Source organism: Trachypithecus francoisi, unplaced genomic scaffold, assembly GCF_009764315.1.
Source record: "Trachypithecus francoisi isolate TF-2019V2 unplaced genomic scaffold, Tfra_2.0 Contig01579, whole genome shotgun sequence".
Taxonomy (NCBI): Eukaryota; Metazoa; Chordata; class Mammalia; order Primates; family Cercopithecidae; genus Trachypithecus; species Trachypithecus francoisi.
The window spans coordinates 36,877,711-36,896,477 of record NW_022681442.1 but is presented as its reverse complement, the minus strand read 5'-3'; the positions used below and the strand labels follow the sequence as shown (position 1 = coordinate 36,896,477).

The 18,767-nt window shown below is 36.6% G+C and overlaps 1 protein-coding gene across 1 annotated transcript; it reads left to right on the top strand.

The window, feature by feature from the left end:
- The first annotated feature begins 1,085 nt into the window (after positions 1-1,085).
- Positions 1,086-18,286, top strand: LOC117069781 (cytochrome P450 2C9-like). The gene is made up of 4 exons (XM_033188203.1): positions 1,086-1,248; positions 10,081-10,268; positions 14,942-15,083; positions 17,752-18,286. The coding sequence occupies exons 2-4, from the start codon at positions 10,134-10,136 to the stop codon at positions 17,931-17,933; spliced, it is 459 nt and encodes a 152-aa protein (XP_033044094.1). The 5' UTR covers positions 1,086-1,248; positions 10,081-10,133; the 3' UTR covers positions 17,934-18,286.
- Positions 18,287-18,767: the final 481 nt, after the last annotated feature.

The following is an 18,767-nucleotide window of genomic DNA, read 5'->3' as shown; positions in this document are numbered from 1 at the left end:
ACTCTAAAAGCATCATTAATTTATTGCTGGCCTAGGGACTGGTTAAAAAGTAATATGTTTTGTATATTGATGATCTCTTTCAACTAAGTATTCCTTATCCATTGCTTTCTTTCTCCTAACTTCCAATTTATGAGAACTCCAGCCTCTGAGCCTTGGCATATGCATTACCCTTAATCTCTCCTTTATCCCCGTGACAATTAATTGCTTTATTCTCCATCTTCATCATTGTCCTTTCTCTTCACTTTGTATATTTTTTATTTATTCCTGCACTACTGCATCCTAGAACAAGTTGTCTGTTGCCTCCCATCTAGATTATAATAGTGTGGGCCCATCTTGTCATTCCAAACCCATTCTCTTTCTCTATGATTTATCCTAGGTTTTGCTGTCATATTGCTTTTTTCATATTTGTTTTTACAAAATTTCAACTTTGTAATGAATCTGGAGGCAATATTGAGTCCATGTACCTTTCTGACAGAAGAAGATAATTGCAGACTCTTGATTCAGGCTCACAGTATCTAATGATATGGTCCTAATTTACTTTTTTTATTAATTTAGATTGCGGTTGTCTACAGGTAATAATGGCTTTAACACATAATATCTTTACTTGTCCCAAATACAGGGAATCTCAGTGGGGCAATCTAGGGATAATACAGCAGCCCCAAAGCAGTAGAGAGTCAAGGGCCTTCCGTTTTCCCACTAAATTTAGTATACAGACCTTCATTTTCATGATTAAATCCCAAGAAGGAGTCTACTCTACCCCCTACTTCACAAATTTGTATTTTGGGTATGAAAGAGGAAATAGAAGAAGTGGACCTAGAGAACTTCTGCTTATATTTTTTGGCAAAAAACTATGGTGTGTGACTCAGCTAACTGCAAAGAGCCTGATGAATGGAATTTTTAAGGCAAGCATGGAACAAGGGGGTAGGAAATAAAACTTGGGAAAGTTGGTCTACAGCTTCTGCTACACCATACAGTATTTTTTTCTAGTAGTATGCTTTCCAATTTCTATGTTGGTAACTATATAACAATGTGAGTAATTTTGAATTCACTGTAATCAAATATGCTGGTAAATAATTTGTCAGATAATTGCATTAAATCATTCCTAGGAAAAGCACAACCAACAGTCTGAATTTACTATTGAAAACTTGGAAAACACTGCAGTTGACTTGTTTGCAGCTGGGACAGAGACGACAAGCACAACCCTGAGATATGCTCTCCTTCTCCTGCTGAAGCACCCAGAGGTCGCAGGTATGATCACAGATGAAGAGTTAATTGACTTTCAGAAAAGATGTTGGGAAGGTGTTGCTAGTGTCCTCCTTCATGATTCTCCTAGAGGAGCTTCATTATTTAAATTTCTGTGCTTCCAGCTGTAATATGTTCCAAACTAATGGTGATTAAAATGGGATACATTGGCCTGGTATGGTGGCTCATCCCAGTAGTTTGGGAGGCTGAGGTGGGTGGATCACTTGAAGCCAGGAGTTCAAGACCATCCTGGCCAACATGGCCAAACCCCATCTCTAATAAAAATACAAAATTTAGCCAGGCATTGTGGCACACGGCTGTAATCCCAGCTGCTCAGCAGGCTGAGGCACCGTAATCGCTTGAACTCACGTGATGGAGGCTGTAGTGAGTCAAGATTTTGCCACTGCACTACAGCCTGGGCAGCAGAGTGAGATTCTGTCTCAGAAAGAAAAAAACAGAAGAAGAAAATAAAAAAGGTCATCTTTGCACTGTAGAGGAAGATAACTGAGAGAAACGAAGACAGCATGGCAGTAGCAAAAGCAATAGAGCTCTGGTCCAGCATGTCTGGATTTCATGGACAACGATTTATGGCAGGAAGAGACAAGATAAATTGACCTGGGATTGCATGTTGGTTTTATTATAAGAAGGCCATTTTAAATAGCAAGTATATTCTTAAAGATAACTTTTCTCATTCTCAAAATTTCAGGTTTGAATGCTGGAGTAGGGAAACTGGAAACTCTCCTTATTGAAGGATAAATGGTAATCCTAGAAATGTAGTGAGTCTGCCTGAGTAAATTCCTAGTCTGATAAGTGTTCTAAAAAGTTAGATTCATAAGAAAGGTAATTCTGTTTACTAGAAGAGTTACCTAAAGAATGTTCCATTAGGCAGAATATGTACCTGAGACAATTTCCATGTAATTGGTGTTGGACAAAATAAGATTTTTTTTAAGGGAGTCAATAATTTTATCTTTTATGAACAACTTTACTTTAGATATTTACTTTTAAGGTTTTGGTTATGCTGTAGATAAGAAATATTCTTTTTTTCTCCTATGTCAGTATCCCCAATTGAAATGACAATAAGCCAATTACGAATAAGAATTAGGCCTCTTTTTGGAACAGTTACTAGTCTATTGAGTTCTAGATGATTTTTTTCAACTTTTATTATAAATTAAAGGGTACAAATACAGGTTTGTTACATAGGTAAGTTGTGTAACACTGAGACTTGGGGTCCCAGCTATTCCATCACACTGACAGTAAACATATTACCCAGCAGATGGTTCTTCAGCCCACATCCCTTCCCTCCCTCCCCCATCTAGTGATCCTCAGTGTCTATTGTTCCCATCTTTAAGTTCTTGTGTATTCAGTGCTTACCTCTCACTTATAAGTGAGAACATGTGGTATTGGTTTTCTGTTCTTGTATTGGATTGCTTAGGATAATGGCCTCCCGCTTCATCTATCATCCTGCAAAAAACATAATTTTTGTTCTTTCTTATGATGGCATAACATTCCATTGTGTATGTATTAGTCTGTTCTCATGCTGCTAATAAAGACATACCTGAGACAGGGTAAAGGAAAGAGATTTAATGGACTTTCAATTCCACACAGCTGGAAAGGAATCACAATAAGTCTCTGATAGAGACTTATTCACTATCATGAAAACAGCATGGGAAAGTCCGGCCTCTGTGATTAAATTACCTCCCAATGAGTCCCTCCCATGACATGTGGGAATTATGGGAGCTAGAATTCAAGATGAGATTTGGGTGGGGACACAGCCTAACCATATCAGTGTCTATTTACCACATTTTCCTTGTACAATCCAATGTTGATGAGCACATAAGTGGATTCCATTTCTTCGCTATTGTGAAAAGCACTACAGTGAACATATTGAGGTGTGTGTCTTTTTGAGAGAATAAATATTTGGGGGGCATAAACTCCCTAGTGGGATTGCTAGGTCAACTGGTAGGTCTATTTTAAGTTCTTTCAGAAATATCCAAACTGGTTTCCACAGTGACTGAACTAGTTTGCAACAGTGTAAAAGTATTTCCATTTCTCTGCAACTTCACCAGCATCTGTTGTTTTTGGACTTTTTAATATTAATAGTTTCTATTCTGACTGGTGTGAGATGGTACCTCATTGTGATTTTGATTTGCATTTCTCTGATGCTTAGTGATGTTGAGCATTTTTTCATATATTTGTTGGCTGCTTGTATGTCACATTTTGAGAGGTGCCTGTTCATGTCCTTTGCCCATTTTTAATTGATTTTTTTGTTTAATGCTTGTTGATTTGTTTACATTTTTTATAGATTTTGGATATTAGACATTTAGGTCCTTTAATGTAGGAAGAGTACAGAAGATAGTCAAGAAGACTTTAACAAATTTCTAAAACACAGAGAGCATATAGAGGAATGATAAATCTGTACAGAGAGGATAAACCTGTAACCAAAAAGTCAGAAGAGAAAAATGTATCAAGGAGGAAAAGTTAATCAGTGTCCCTTAAATCCCCCCAATTGGTATTTGGAAGTACCAAGGGTCAAAGATAGTGGAGAATGAGACTGAAAAAGGAGGCTCTCCCTGCCTACGTTTCCTCCACAACTCTTTTCATCAGGTAACTAATTTTCTCCCACACGGAAAGGAAGCTTATTCTCTAGAGAAACTGAGTTTAAGAAGCCCTGTACTCAGGGACACAGGGAAGTGCCAGAAAAGGCATGAGGTGTAGGCTTGAAAGGCAAATTTGGTACAGATCGGCTCCTTGAATTCAAAGATTCTTAGCTCTTTTATTCATCTTGCTTCCTAAAATTCAGCAGCTAGCTTTATCCCACAGAAAGGGAACTGATCTAGAGAAACGACATTTTCCTTTTGCCATCTTAACAGAAAATTATCTTCAATATCCAACAGAGTGAATGAAATGAAAGCATATACTGCTAGACCCAGAGTTATGGAATTTCAGGCATGAAAATTAAATGGTAAATCACAAAAACTTTCAGAGCTATACCAGGTTATATTGAAAGAATTAGGATTCAGAATTCTCAAGAACTATTAATATTATCTTGTATATTAATAGAAATAGGGTGTTTTCAGACTTGCATGTTTGCCAAAAATTTTACCTTCTATTTTCCCTTTCTCAGAAAAATGTTGGAGAATGCACTTCACTCAAATGCCTGAAACCTAGTTAGAGAAAGTCCTGAGCTCCAGCAATCGGGAAACCTCGCGTAGGAGAATGAGAATGTCAGGGAGGCTGCCTAGCACCAGACCTAGAAAACAACTACTTCAGAATGGACCTGGTGGATAATTCAGAAGTGAGAGGAGACAGCAAGAACAAAAGAGATGTGACAGATTTTATGAGAGTTTCCAATAGCTCAAAAAGGAGTTTCAGACATCTGCCTGAACATTTGTCAATAATTCTAACTTGGGAAACAGAAATTACAAATTGAAATAAAGAGACATGGTTAAGCCCAGGATAGTACTAAAAATAAAATTTAATCATAGTTGTCTTACCAGAGAACCATATTTGTGTAGTCAGAATGATGTAAGCAATGAATACTGATATCATAAAAATTGTCATCTAAATATATTCTGGAAAAAGGAGTGTGGAAAAGTGAGTGTGTCTATCTGAGGGTGTGTTCAAATATAAGGTGAAGTTGAAGATTAAAATTCTCATCTCTCATAATAAAAAATTATTAATATAATCCACAAAAAGATAAGTAAGAAATAGAAACAGAGTCTTTATTTAAAAATGTGAATGTATGTTCAGAAGAAGCTGCTAGAATGTTGAAAATGGTGAATTTGGAAAGTGTGAGAATGAAGAGTATACCATTGCAATTTGCGACCCCTCCCACACACAGATGCGCAAATACAGTCACAGATATGCATAAATCTGATAGTATAATTTAATGTTTAAGCAACATGTTATTTTGATATGAAATTAATCCCTGTTTTTTCCAAGACAGTAATTTCATGACTAAATTATATGCTTACTTTTTGTTTGCAAACATTTTATTATTTTTATTTGTATTAATTATCATATATACTAATGTATATGTATATACAGATTTTTCATCTTTTATCTTTTTTAGTTTTTATGGGTACATAGTAGTATATATTAATATGTTTGGGAGTACATGAGATGTTTTGATACAGGCATGCAATGTGAAATAAGCATGTCATGGAGAATGGTGTATCCCCTCAAGCATTTATTCTTTGAGTTACAAACAATTAAATTACATTCTTTAAGTTATTTTAAAATGTACAATTAAGTTATTATTGACTATAGTCACCCTATTGTGCTATCATAGAGTAGGTCTTATTCATCCCCACCTCCCCTCCCACCCCCCATTACCCTTTCGAGTCTCTGGTAACCATGCTTCTACACTTTATGTCCATTCGTTCAATTATTTTATTTTTAGATCCCACAAATAAATGAGAACATGCTATGTTTGTCTTTCTGTACCTGGCTTATTTCACTTAAAGTAATGATCTCCAGTTCCCTTCATGTTGTTGCAAATGACTGAATCTCATTCTTTTTATGGCTGAATAGAACTACATTGTGTATATGTACTACGTTTTCTTTATCCATTTGTCTGTTGATGGATATTTAGGTTGTTTTGAAGTCTTAGCTATTGTAAACAGTGCTGCAACCAACATAAGAGTGCAGATGTCTCTTCAATATACTTATTTCCTTTTATGGGGGTTATATACACAGCAGTAGGGTTGTTGGATCATATGGTTGTTTTATTTTTAGTTTTTTGAGGAACATTCAAACAGCTCTCCATAGTGGTCATACTAATTTACATTCCCACCAACACTGTATGAGGCTCCACTTATCTCCACATCCTCACTAGCATTTGTTATTGCTGTCTTTTGGATATAAGCCATTTTAACTGGAGTGAGACGACATCTCATTGTAATTTTGATTTATATTTCTGTGAGGATCAGTGGTGTTGACCACCTTTTTGTATGCCTGTTACCCATTTAAATGTCTTCTTTTGAGAAATATCTATTCAAATCTTTTGCCCACTTTTGGATTGGATTATTAGATTTTTTTCTATAGAGTTGCTTGAGTTTCTTATATATTCTGGTTATTAATCTCTTGTCAGATGAATAGTTTGCAAATATTTTTCTCCATTCTGTGGGTTGTCTCTTCCCTTTGTTGATTGTATCTTTGGCTTTGCAGAAGCTTTTTAACTTGATGTGATCCCATTTCTTCATGTTTGCTTTGAATGCCTGTGTTTGTAGGGTATTGCTCAAGAAATTTTTGCCTAGACCAATGTCCTGGAGATTTTTCCTAGTGTTTTCCTATATTAGTTTCAGAGTTTGAGGTCTTAGATTTAAGTCTTTAATTGATTTTGAGTTGATTTTTGTATATGGCAAGAGATATGAGTCCAGTTTCATTCTTCTGAGTAGGATATTAAATTTTCCCAGCACATTTATTCAAGAGACTGTCTTTCCCTCAGTGTACGTTCTTGGCACCTGTGTTAGTCTGTTCTCATGCTTCTAATAAAGCCAACACAAGACTGGTAATTTATAAAGGAAGGAAGTTTAATGGTCTCACAGTTCCACATGGCTGGGGAGGCCTCACAATCATGGGGGAAGCTGAATGAGGAGCAAAGTCATGTCTCACATGGCAGCAGGCAGAGAGCTTTGCAGGGGAACTCCCATTTATAAACCCATGAGATGTTGTGAGATTTATTCACTACCATGAGAAAAGTATGGAGGAAACCACCTCCATGATTCAATTATGCCCACCTGGCCTCACCCTTGACTTGTGGGGATTATTACAATTCAAGATGAGATTTGGGGTGGAGACACAGCCAAACCATATCAGCACCTTTGTCAAAAATGAGTTCACTCTAGGTCTGTGAAATTGTTTCTGGATTCTGTATTCTGTTCCATGTTTCTGGATTCTGTATTCTGTCCATGTGTTTGTTTTTATGTCAGTACCATACTGTTTTAGTTAGCTCTGTAGTATACTTTGAAGTGAGATAATGTGATTCTTCCAGTTTTGTTCTTTTTGCTTAGGATAGTTTTGACTATTCCGGGTCTTTTGTGGGTCCATATAAATCTTAGGATTTGTTTTTTCTATTTCTGTGAAGAATGCCATTGATATTTTGATAGGGATTTTATTGAATCTGTAGATTGTTTTGATAGTATGGACATTTTAACAATATTGATTTTTCCAATCCATGAGCATGAAATATTTTTCTATTTGTTGTGTCCTCTTAAATTTCTTTCCTCAGTGTTTTATAGCTTTCATTTTAGACATCTTTCAGTTCTTTGGTTAAATTAATTCCTAAGTATTTAATTTTACTTATGGCTATTGTAAATGGGATTACTTTTTAAATTTGTTTTTCTTTTTGTTCACTGTTGGCATACAACAACACTACTGATTTTTATGTAGATTTTGTATCCTTCAACTTTACTGAATTTGTTCATCAGTTCTAATAATTATCTTGTGGAATCTTTAGGGTTTTCCTAATATAAGGTTATATCATCTGAACACAAGGATATTTTGACTTCTTCCTTTCCAATTTGGATAGCCTTTATGTCTTTCTCTTGTCTGATTGCTCTTGCTAGGTCATCCAGTACTATGATGAATAACAATGGTGACAGTGGGCATCCTTGTCGTGTTCCTGATCTTAGAGGAAATACTCTTGGTTTTCCCCATTCAGTATAGTACTAGTTGTGGGTCTGTCATATAGCTTCTTTATGTTGAGATATGTTCCTTTTATCTCAGGTTTTTTTAATGAATTTTTATCAGGAAGGGATGTTAAATTTTATCAAATACTTTTTAAGCATCAACTGAAGTGATCATATAGCTTTTATCCTTCATTTTTTTGATATGATGTATCACACTGCTTGATTTGCACATGTTGAACCATCCTTGCATCCCAGGGATAAATCCCACTTGGTCATTGTGAATGCCTTTTTATTGTATTGCTGAATTTGGTTTGCCAGTGTTTTGTTGAAGATATTTGCACTAGTGTTCATCAGGTGTATTGACCTGTAGTTTTCTTTTCTTCATGTGTCTTAGTCTGATTTTGGTATCAGGGTAATACGGGTCTCACAGAATGAGTTTCGAAGTATTCTCCTTTATTTTTTGGAATAGTTTGAGTAGGATTGGTATTAGTTCTTCTTTAAATGTTTGGTAAAATTCAGCAGTGAAGCTAGCCAGTCTTGGGGTTTTCTTTACTAGGATATTTTTATTTCTCATTTGATCTTGGTACTGGTCATTGCATGTTCAGGTTTTGGATTTTTTCCTGGTTCAAACTTGATGGGTCATATTTGTCTAGTGATTTGTCCATTTCTTCTAGACTTTCCAATTTATTGGCATATAGTTGCTTATAGTAACCACTAATTATTCTTTGAATTTCTGCAGTATCAGTTGTAATGCCTCCTTTTTAATTTGTTTTTATTTATTTGAATCTACTCTGTTTTTTTTTAGTCTGGATAAAGGTTTGTCAATTTTGTTTAACTTCTCAAAAAAGCAACTTTTTGTTTTATTGATCTTTTGTTTTTCTTCGTTTAAATTTTATTTCTGCTCTGATCTTTATTATTCCTCTTCTTCTATTAATTTTGGGTTTAATTTGCTTTTGGTTTTCTAATTATTTGGGATGCATCATTAGATTGTTTATTTGTCTATTTTCTCCATTTTTGATGTAAGTTCTTGTAGCTATAAACTTCCCTTTTAGTACTGGTCTTGCTGTAGCCCCTTGGTTTTGGTATGTTGTGTTTCCATTAAAATTCGTTTCAAGAAATTTTTCAATTTCCTTTTTAATCTCTTCATGGGCCCACTCTCCATTTATGAGTATATTTTAAAATTTCCATTTATTTGTGTAGTTTCCAAAATTCCTCTTGTTATTGATTGCTGGTTTTATTACACTGTGGTCAGAGAAGATGCTTGATATTATTTCAGTTTCTTTGTATATTTTAAGACTTGTTTTGTGACCTAACATATGGTCAATTCTTGACAACAATCCATGTGCTGCAGAAAAGGATGTGTATTCTGTAGCAGTTGGATAAAATATTCTGCAAATATCTATTAGATCCATTTGGTCTATAGTGCAGATAAAGTTCAATGTTTCCTTGTTGATTTTCTATCTAGATGACCTGTCCAATGTTGAAAATGGGATGTTGAAGTCTCCAGCTATTATTTTACTGGGGACTATCTCTCTCTAGTTCCAATTATATTTCTTTTATGTATCTGGGTGCTCCATTGTTGGTTGCATATATATTTAAAATTGTTCACCAATAGTGATCTTCTTTGTCTCTTCTTATAGTTTTTGTTTTGAAATCTACTTTGTCTGTTTTAAATATAGTAACTCGTGCTCTTTTTTTCTTTTCTATTGGCAGGTACTGTCTCATTCCATTCCTTTATTTTCAGCCTATGTGTGTCTTTATAAGTGAAGTGTGTTTCTTTTAGGCAACAGATTAATGGATCTTGTTTTTCCATCCAGTCAGTATGTCTTTTGATTGGAGATTTTAGCCCATTTACATTCAGTGTTATTATTGATAAGTAAGGACTTACCCCTGCCCTTTTGTTATTTGTTTTCTGGTTGTTTTGTGGACTTCTCTTCCTTTTTTCAATCCTTTCTATCTTCCTTTATTGAAGATAATTTTCTCTGCTTATATTTGTATAGATTTTTCTTAATGCCTAGTTTATGGTAGTTACACATTTGTGCATCTGTAACAGTCCTCTCTTTACATTTGCATATACTTCCAGCACTATAATTTAAATTTCTAATGATGTTTGGATACCTTCATCATGATTCATGTACCCCTGAATTGGGACAACAAATGTGCCATTTTTCTCCTTTTCCATCAGTTTTTACTTGTGTCTTATCAGCTAAAGTCCAGGAAGAGATTGAACGTGTGATTGGCAGAAATCGGAGCCCCTGCATGCAGGACAGGAGCCACATGCCCTACACAGATGCTGTGGTGCACGAGGTCCAGAGATACATTGACCTCCTCCCCACCAACCTGCCCCATGCAGTGACCTGTGACATTAAATTCAGAAACTATCTCATTCCCAAGGTAAGTTTGTTTCTCCTACACTACAACTCCATGTTTTTGAAGTCCCCAAATTCATAGTATCATTCTTATCCTCTACCATCCCCCCGTGAGAGAAGTGCATAACTCATATGTATGGCAGTTTAATTGGACTTTCTGTTGTTTCCAGCTTGGGGCTACAAAGTCTTGTAACAGGTTCTTGTGTCTGGCAGTGTGTGTTTTCCAGATTTATTATCTTTTTTCAAGATTGGTTTGGCTACTCTTAGGTGCTTATATTCCAAATACATTTTAAAGGTATTAGTTTGTCAATTTCCCAAAACATTGGGCTGGAATTTCTGTCAGGGTGACATTAAATTTGTAAGTCAGTTTGGAAAGAACTGAATCTTGACACGTTGAGTCTTTCTATTCCTCAATATAATTATGCTTCCAATTTATTTGGGGTTTCTTTTATTTTCCCAGGAATGTTGTGATTTGTTGTCATGGCTTTCAAGTCTTTGGTTTTCCCTAGATAATTAATATTTTTGTTGTGGCACATAATTAGTTTTTGTCATTCTGATGATGTTAATCTGTCAACTTTGCTAAACTTACTAATCACTGTTCATAATTTATTTCTGGATTCATTGTACTTTCTGTGTAATTATACTGTATCTGGGTTAATATTGTTTTATTACTTATTTTCCATGTCTCATGGGCTTAATGTCTCTTTATTGCATTAATTATTGCATTGGCTAGAATTTCTAGGAGAGTGTTGAATAGAATTGGTGACAGTGGGGATCCTTGTTTCTCATTTCTAATCTGCAGGAAATAGTGGAAGTTTTCCATTTCAATATTGAGAATGATGCTTGAAGTAGATTTTGGTAGATATTTTTTATCAGATTAGAGAAGTTTGCTGTCATATGTATGTCATAATTGTGTGTAAAATCTTATCAAATCAATTCTCTGCACCTATTTATATAATTGTGTGTTAGTCCGTTTCCATTGCTATAAAGGAATATCTTTGACTGGGTAATTTATAAATAAAAGGGTTTTATTTTGGCTCATGGTTTTGCAGGCTGTGCAAAAGGCATAATGGGGGCAGGCATCTGCTCCTAGTGAGGACTTCAGGTAGCTTTCAATCATGGAAGAAGGTGAAGGGGAAGCAAGCATGTCACATGGCAAGAGAGGGAGTAAGAGAAAGAGGAGTGGAAGTGACTTTAAACAACCAGCTCGGGTGTGAACTAACAGAATATGAACTCACTTATTATCATGAGAAGAACTTTAAGCCACTCAAGAAGAATTCACCCCCATGTCTTAAATACCTCCCACCAGACTCCACCTCCCATATTGGGAATCACATTTCAACATGAGATTTGGAGGGGACAAATATCCACACAACATCAGATTATATGTATTGGGCTTACATTCCTCACTAAAGAGAAATAAGTATGCGCATAGAGATGAATTGACCTTCTTCATATTGTTTAGGACTTCAGTGTTTACATTCACAAGAGATTTGGTTTATAATTTTCTTTCTTAGAATTTTCAAGAGTTTTGATATTAAGATTATGCCAGCCTAATAAAACTAGGCGAGAAAAGTTTCCTAATGCGAGTCTGATTTTATTGCCGTTCCTTCTCCCCACTTTCCTTCTTGTGATCACTTAGTTGTATCTTTGAAATGTCTGATAACTTTTGGTTAAATACCAGATGCTATATATAAGAAATTGCAGAATTTCAGAGGTTTATATTCTTCAAAGAAAGATTCATTCCTCTCCCATAGGCAGTCATAATGACATAACACCTGTTGTTATGATTCAGAATTGGACATAATGTGAACCCATTCGAAAATTGAGTGTCAGTGTTAGCTTAGCTCTCTGAGGTTCTCCTACCTCTGGAACCTTGAGACCAATTTTTGTCTTGGCAGCTTTACAATGCCTTCTATCACATGGTTTCTGTATTTATCCAGACACTCCAGTTGCCATCTCAAACCTACTTTTTCCAGTTAAAACCAATACATATTATTAGTGAAATAAAAAATAATATAACTGAAACTTGTATTTTCAAGGGGAAAAATCAATGAGATTAGTAAGGTTGCAATTACTAATGTCATCTTTTGAAGAAGACAGAATTGATAATTTACTGAGAGATTATGGGGCTTACCCTAATGGTCACCGATTTAGTACAAGAGATAAGACTTCAATGCACTCTGTTTTCACAAACACAGGAGGTAACCAGGAGAAGGTTTTTGTTTCTCAAAACTAGGGTCTGAGGGTAATAGTAATGAAACTTACTTCTTCTCCTATAACTAGTTAAATGAGAAATATACTGAAGAATCAGGCAGGAGTTGCCAATCTCCCCAGTTCACTGAATCAGCTTTGGTGACCTGCTGGAGGGGAACTTTGCATCTGATGAGCTTCTTCATTCACCCCCCTGCAGGGCAGTTCATGCTGTGCCTGGTGTCTTTTGAGCCCTGAGAAGCCAGAGCCCAAGGGAATCACCCATTGAATCCCTTCTTCATGGAATAGCCCAGTACAGAAAAATGCAACACTGTGTGGTCAATTCTACCCTCTTTACAAATCAGATACATGTGTTCTTCTGCTATAGGCTGGATCCATTTATCTAGCTGGAGATAATAGTCTGAGATAGGAATTGGCAAACTGTTTCTGTAATGGGCCAGACAATAAATATTTTAGACTTTTCCAGCCATGTGGTTTCTGTTGCAATACTTGACATCTCTTATTGTAGCATGAAAGCAGTCATAAACAATCTGCAAATGAATGAGGATTGATATGTTCCAAGTTTTATAGAAACAAATGTAAATTTCCCATAAAATGTTTGTTTCAAAAATATGATTTCTTATTTGCATTTGTTCAATGTAAATGCTTCTAGCTCACATACTATACAAAAACAGGTGGCAGGATGGACTTGTGCAGGGAGTATTTTTTATTCATGCCTAATATAAGAAATTCCTGTCCAGCAGAATTTTCTGCAAAGATGTGCGATTGATTTCTGCTTTTGTGTCCTATTTAAACGATATTTGTCAGCACAAGATTCCAAAGACTGGCTTTTAACTTTCCCAGAATTTTTTTGTTTTATCTCTTATATTTAGATCAATGACATCTTTCAAATTAATTTTTATTCATAATATGAAGTAATAGTAGTCATGCTTCAATGTCTATAAATTTCTACTTATTCGAGTAACATTTGTAGAAATAAATCTGCCTTGGCATCTTAATAACATTTTAATATAGTACTTGTTTAGAAACATTCAAGGGAATATTTTTAAAAAACAAAATTATAGACTATTTATATAGAAATTTAGGGGGTAGAATTTTTCCTCACCTTTGTATTATAAAATTTTTTAAAATAAGTAACATTACACACACATATGTATATGTACATATGGCAGTGTGTATATATATCTACTTTGATATCTGTCCATCCATCTATTTATGCCTCAATACTTGAGTATGTATAGCACAATAACAATGGTTTTCTCCTACATAATAATAATAGCATTCATACTGTGGAGTTATTAATACAATAATATTATTTACTGTACAGCTTATATTTAAAATTTTCTAATTTTTAAAGAATATGTTAATCACTTTTTTCTTTCAATTCACTCTCCAGTCAAGAAGTAGGCACATAATTTCGGTATCCTGATATTTTCATCTCCTGTAATCAAGAAGAGTCCATTTCCTCTGTTTCCTTTCAGTATGTTGATCTCTGTGAAGAGTTGAGGCCGTTAGTCATTTAAATTTTCCTGGGGCTCATTTTGTATGATTGTTTTCTAGATATTATATTCCAGTTATGACTTTGGCAAGAAAACTACATAGTACTTTGAATATTCCACTGAATCACAGTGGTGAGGCGGAGGCACATAATGTCACATATGTCATTATTGGTTATGCTAAGATTCTCACCTAATAAGTTGGAATCTGCCAGATCTCTCCATTGAAGGGGTTCTATTTTTTATGTGTGAATGATGAAAATCTATGGCATGGTACTTTAAAACTGAACACTCTGCTTCTCAAGTCACACATCCAATAGTTTTATCTTTCATTAATGATCCTTACCTGACCTGATGATCTTGACCTGAATGGTTAAAAATAGGTGATTTTTCTAATTTCATCGTTCCTTCTGTATTTTTAAGCTAGGATTAATCTGTAATGAATATCTCTCCCATATCTTTAAATGAAGACAAACAAACTGCATGACAATGACAAGAACTCAATAGTTTTATACTTGTGACTATACTAGTTATCATCCCAGAAGACGTCATTTGAAACTCAATCATGTGTTTATTCACAAACGCCCTGTGAAAAGATACTGTGTCCATTTCCCGTGTCAACAGAGACTTCAACTTTAAGTCATACTCTACACATAAGGTTGGTGAAAACCAAAGTGAGCAGCAAGTGTGGACAGCCACTAGTGTCCAAGCTTGATGAAAAGGAAGACAGATTCAGAAGGTTGCACCCAAGTATCCAAGTACTCAGGACTTCAAATGTGATTGCAGGGCACTTTAGCAAGATTATTGTCACTGGCCTTAAGCTCATGCCTCTTATTACTTGGTCTATCCATCTGGAAATGGTACTGCTCTTCTTTGGAATGGTGTGTCCTCATCAGCACATCAAAAGATTCAACTACGTGATCACCACTGTTTCTTCAACCTTCATGACTTCTTTACAGCTCAGTTCATCTATGTCTCTTGTTTCTAGGGCACAACCATATTAATTTCCCTGACTTCTGTGCTACATGACAACAAAGAATTTCCCAACCCAGAGATGTTTGACCCTCGTCACTTTCTGGACGAAGGTGGCAATTTTAAGAAAAGTAACTACTTCATGCCTTTCTCAGCAGGTAATATAAATGTATTTCTATTTGTGTTTCAGGGTATAAGATAAATTTTTTGATCAGTTGGAACTTACGTGTGCCTCCTCTGCAGTGGTACAATTACTCTTCCTACATGATCAAGAGCACTGTTCTGAATGTCTGTGTGCTCCCTGCTCATGATACATCCTAATTATTGGGCCAGATTAGTGGGCTTTGGGGAGTTAATCCAATTCTTCCAAATTGAGAAAGCTGAAGTATAGATTGGTTGAATTCTGCCTCTAGGTACACCACTGAGGTACCCAAGAACTCCTCCTAGAAGAGAAAACTAATTACATTTTCCTCACTAGCCATGAGGAAGTTATCTCACTCCAAAACTTCACTGAGTGTTTTCCACATGGTGTCCCTCACCCCCTAGGCTGGGCCTGTAGGATAAAATTATCCTCAAACACTGAAGAGGGTCTTAAAAGGCTCGCTTCTGAGTTTGGAAAGCAGAGTAAACAGATCATTGTAGTTCAATAGGACTGAGGCTGTGATATAGGAAAGAACAGGCCGTTGGGGTTTGGGAGGTAGATGGAAAAGCTGTCTGCTTCTTGTTCTCTTATACCCCAAAGTGAGGCATAAGTAACATTTTAATAACAGTAAAGACATTTGAGCTACCTCAGAGGAGGCAGAGAGGATGAAAGGAAGAGAATGCAGGGCTGCTAAAGGAGATAATGAGCCACAGGAGCAGGACATTAGCTCTAAATAACGGATATTAGAACCTTTGCCAAATAACCATGGATGGGATGAGGGGGACATTGGGAACGTAGCAGGAGCCTCTGGGGTGATGCAGAGCACCACGCTCTTCCCCTAGTCATGGCCATGTATCTTAGATGTTGGATCTCCACACCTGAAATGTGTGTGCTGAGCATCTGGTGATAGAATCTCCTTCCTTCCTTCTGTGGCCTTTGATATCTGCTTTATATCTGGCACTGTAGATACCAAGACAACAAGAAAAGAAACTTTCCTTCAGGCATTCACATTTGGCACATGTATTAGTCCATTCTTACATTGGTATAAAGAACTACCTGAGACTGGGTAATTTATGAAGAAAAGCGTTTTAATTGACTCACAGTGCCACAGGCTGTACAGGAAGCATGACTAGGAGACCTCAGGAAACTTACAATCATGGTGGGAGGCAGAGCGGAAGCAAGCACATCTTTCCATGGCAGAGCAGGAGAGAGAGAGCAAAGAGGAAAGGCTACATACCTTTAAACAACCAGATCTCATGAGAACTCACTATCATGAGAACAGCAAGGGGGAAATTATCCCTCATGATTCTATCACCTCTCACCAGGTATCTCCCCCAACATTGGGAATTACAATTTGACATGAGGTTTGGGTAAGGACACAGAGCCTAACCATATTACACTCTAATAAATAAATAAATCAGTAATTATTATACTAGGTGACCCATGCTGTCTGTTTCTTTGGCCATGACAAAATATCCAAGACTAGGGAATTGATGAATAATGGAAATCTATTTCTCACAGTTCTGAAGGCTGGGAGTTCCAAGATCGAGGTGTCAGCAAGTTCAGTGTCTAGTGAGGGCCTGTTCCTTATAGATAATGCTCCCCCTGTATCCTTATATGGCAGAAGGGCAAAAAAGGCAAAAGGGGAGAAATGGCTCCCTTGCATCTCTTGATGTTATTATTTTAGCAAGGACAGAGCCCTCCTGACTTATTCATTTCCTAAAAGGAGCCATCTCTTTAGTAATGTTGCATTGGGTATTATGTATCAACATATGAATTTGGGGGAGGCATATTCAGACCATAGCACATTTTTCAATGGAAGCATAAATATAATGTTGAGGAAACCCAGAGAAAGCAACATTTTCTTGCTCAAGGAGATGAGAAAAAGGGTAAAAAAGGAGATAAAATTTGACCTATGTCCTAACTGTGGTAATAGAAAAGTTCATCTTGACCAAAAGGAGCAGCATGCTGTAAAACTTGAAACCTTGTGGTGTGCTAGAGGCTGATGACGAGTGGCTATGCCTAGAGTTGACAGTATCGGATTTGAAGAGTGTAAGGAGTGATATGGATTATCAGACTGGAAACAGAATGTGAGGTCCAGGTCAATCCATAGGTACCTTATCCTATAGGACAGACAGGGAAGCCATTTAAAGTTTTAAAGTGAGAAGGTGACATGTTTAGCCATGTGCTCCTGAAAGTACCTAGGGGAAAAAAAATCTTTGACTGTATATTGATCCAGAAATACAAAGGGAAATACAGTATGTTAGCTTCCTCCTCTAACCCTTCTCAGTTCAATCCACTTGACAAGGAATGTATATTTCTAAAGAAAGATTGACGAAGGCATTTAAAGTCTGTACAAAGATTTTAATAAAGTGCTTGGCATGTAGCTGGTACTCAATAAATATTTGTTCAATATAGGGTGGCTGTTAAGATCTGATATTAGGTGAAGAGTAAATATGTCCACTCATTTTTCAATTGCCTACCCATCCATCCATTCATCCATCTATCTATCCACCCATCCATGCATTCGTGCATGCACCCATCCACCCATCTATCTCCTAATCCCTCCTATGATTCACTGAACAGTTATTGCATATTCTGTTTGTGCCAGTTATAGAGACAGTGTTTGTCACTGTCACAGTTACACATGAGGAGTAACTGCTCTCTGTGTTTGCTATTTTCAGGAAAACGGATTTGTGTGGGAGAAGCCCTGGCCCGCATGGAGCTGTTTTTATTCCTGACCTCCATTTTACAGAACTTTAATCTGAAATCTCTTGTTGACCCAAAGGACCTTGACACCACTCCAGTTGTCAATGGATTTGCCTCTGTGCCACCCAAGTACCAGCTGTCCTTCATCCCTGTCTAAAGAAGAGCAGATGGTCTGGCTGCTGCTGTGCTGTCCCTGCAGCTCTCTTTCCTCTGGGGCGTTATCCACCTTTCACTATATGTGATGCCTTTTCTGGCCTGTCATCTCACATTTTCCCTTCCCTCAAATCTAGTGAACATTCAGCCTCCATTAAGGAGAGTTTCTTATGCTTCACAGTGCAAATATATCTGATATTCTCCATACTCTGTAACTGTTGCATTGACTGTCACATAATGCTGATATTTATCTAATGTTGTTATTATTAAATAGAGAAAGATGATTTGTGCATCATAATTCAAAGGCATTTCTTCTCTGCATATTCTAAATAAAAAGCATTATTATTTGCTGAGTCAGTTTATTAGACCTTCCTTCTTTTATGCATAATGCAGGTCAGAAATTAAAGAAAAACAGAGTTCCAGGAGGCCATGCTGGTTCTCAAAATGATGAGGACAGAAAGGACAAAGGGAAGAGGGTAGGGAAGCTATTTTTGCTGAGTGTGAGAGTTACCGGAGGATTGGATTTGAAAGTGAGAAACTGTCCAGGAGCAGCTCCAACCTGTAGGGAAATATTCAGAGGATCAACCAAAGGGAGGAATGGACATTAAATGTTAGAATTCTTATATCCACATTGGTGTTCCTTTTTTTTTTTTTTTTGAGATAAAGTCTTGCTCTGTCACCCAGGCTGGAGTACAGTGGTGGAATCTCGGCTCTCTGCAACTTCCGCCTCCCAGGTTCAAGTGATTCTCCTGCCTCAGCCTCCTGAGTAGCTGGGATTACAGGTGCATGCCACCACGCCTTGCTAATTTTTTGTATTTTTAGTACAGACCGGTTTTCA

Bases quoted from the DNA above. Each gene is read 5' to 3' on its own strand.
- LOC117069781 (XM_033188203.1), top strand. From the start codon at position 10,134: ATGCAGGACAGGAGCCACATGCCCTACACAGATGCTGTGGTGCACGAG. The intron at 10,269-14,941 runs GTAAGTTTGTTT...TCTTGTTTCTAG, and splicing joins GAAACTATCTCATTCCCAAG to GGCACAACCATATTAATTTC. The intron at 15,084-17,751 runs GTAATATAAATG...TGCTATTTTCAG, and splicing joins CTTCATGCCTTTCTCAGCAG to GAAAACGGATTTGTGTGGGA.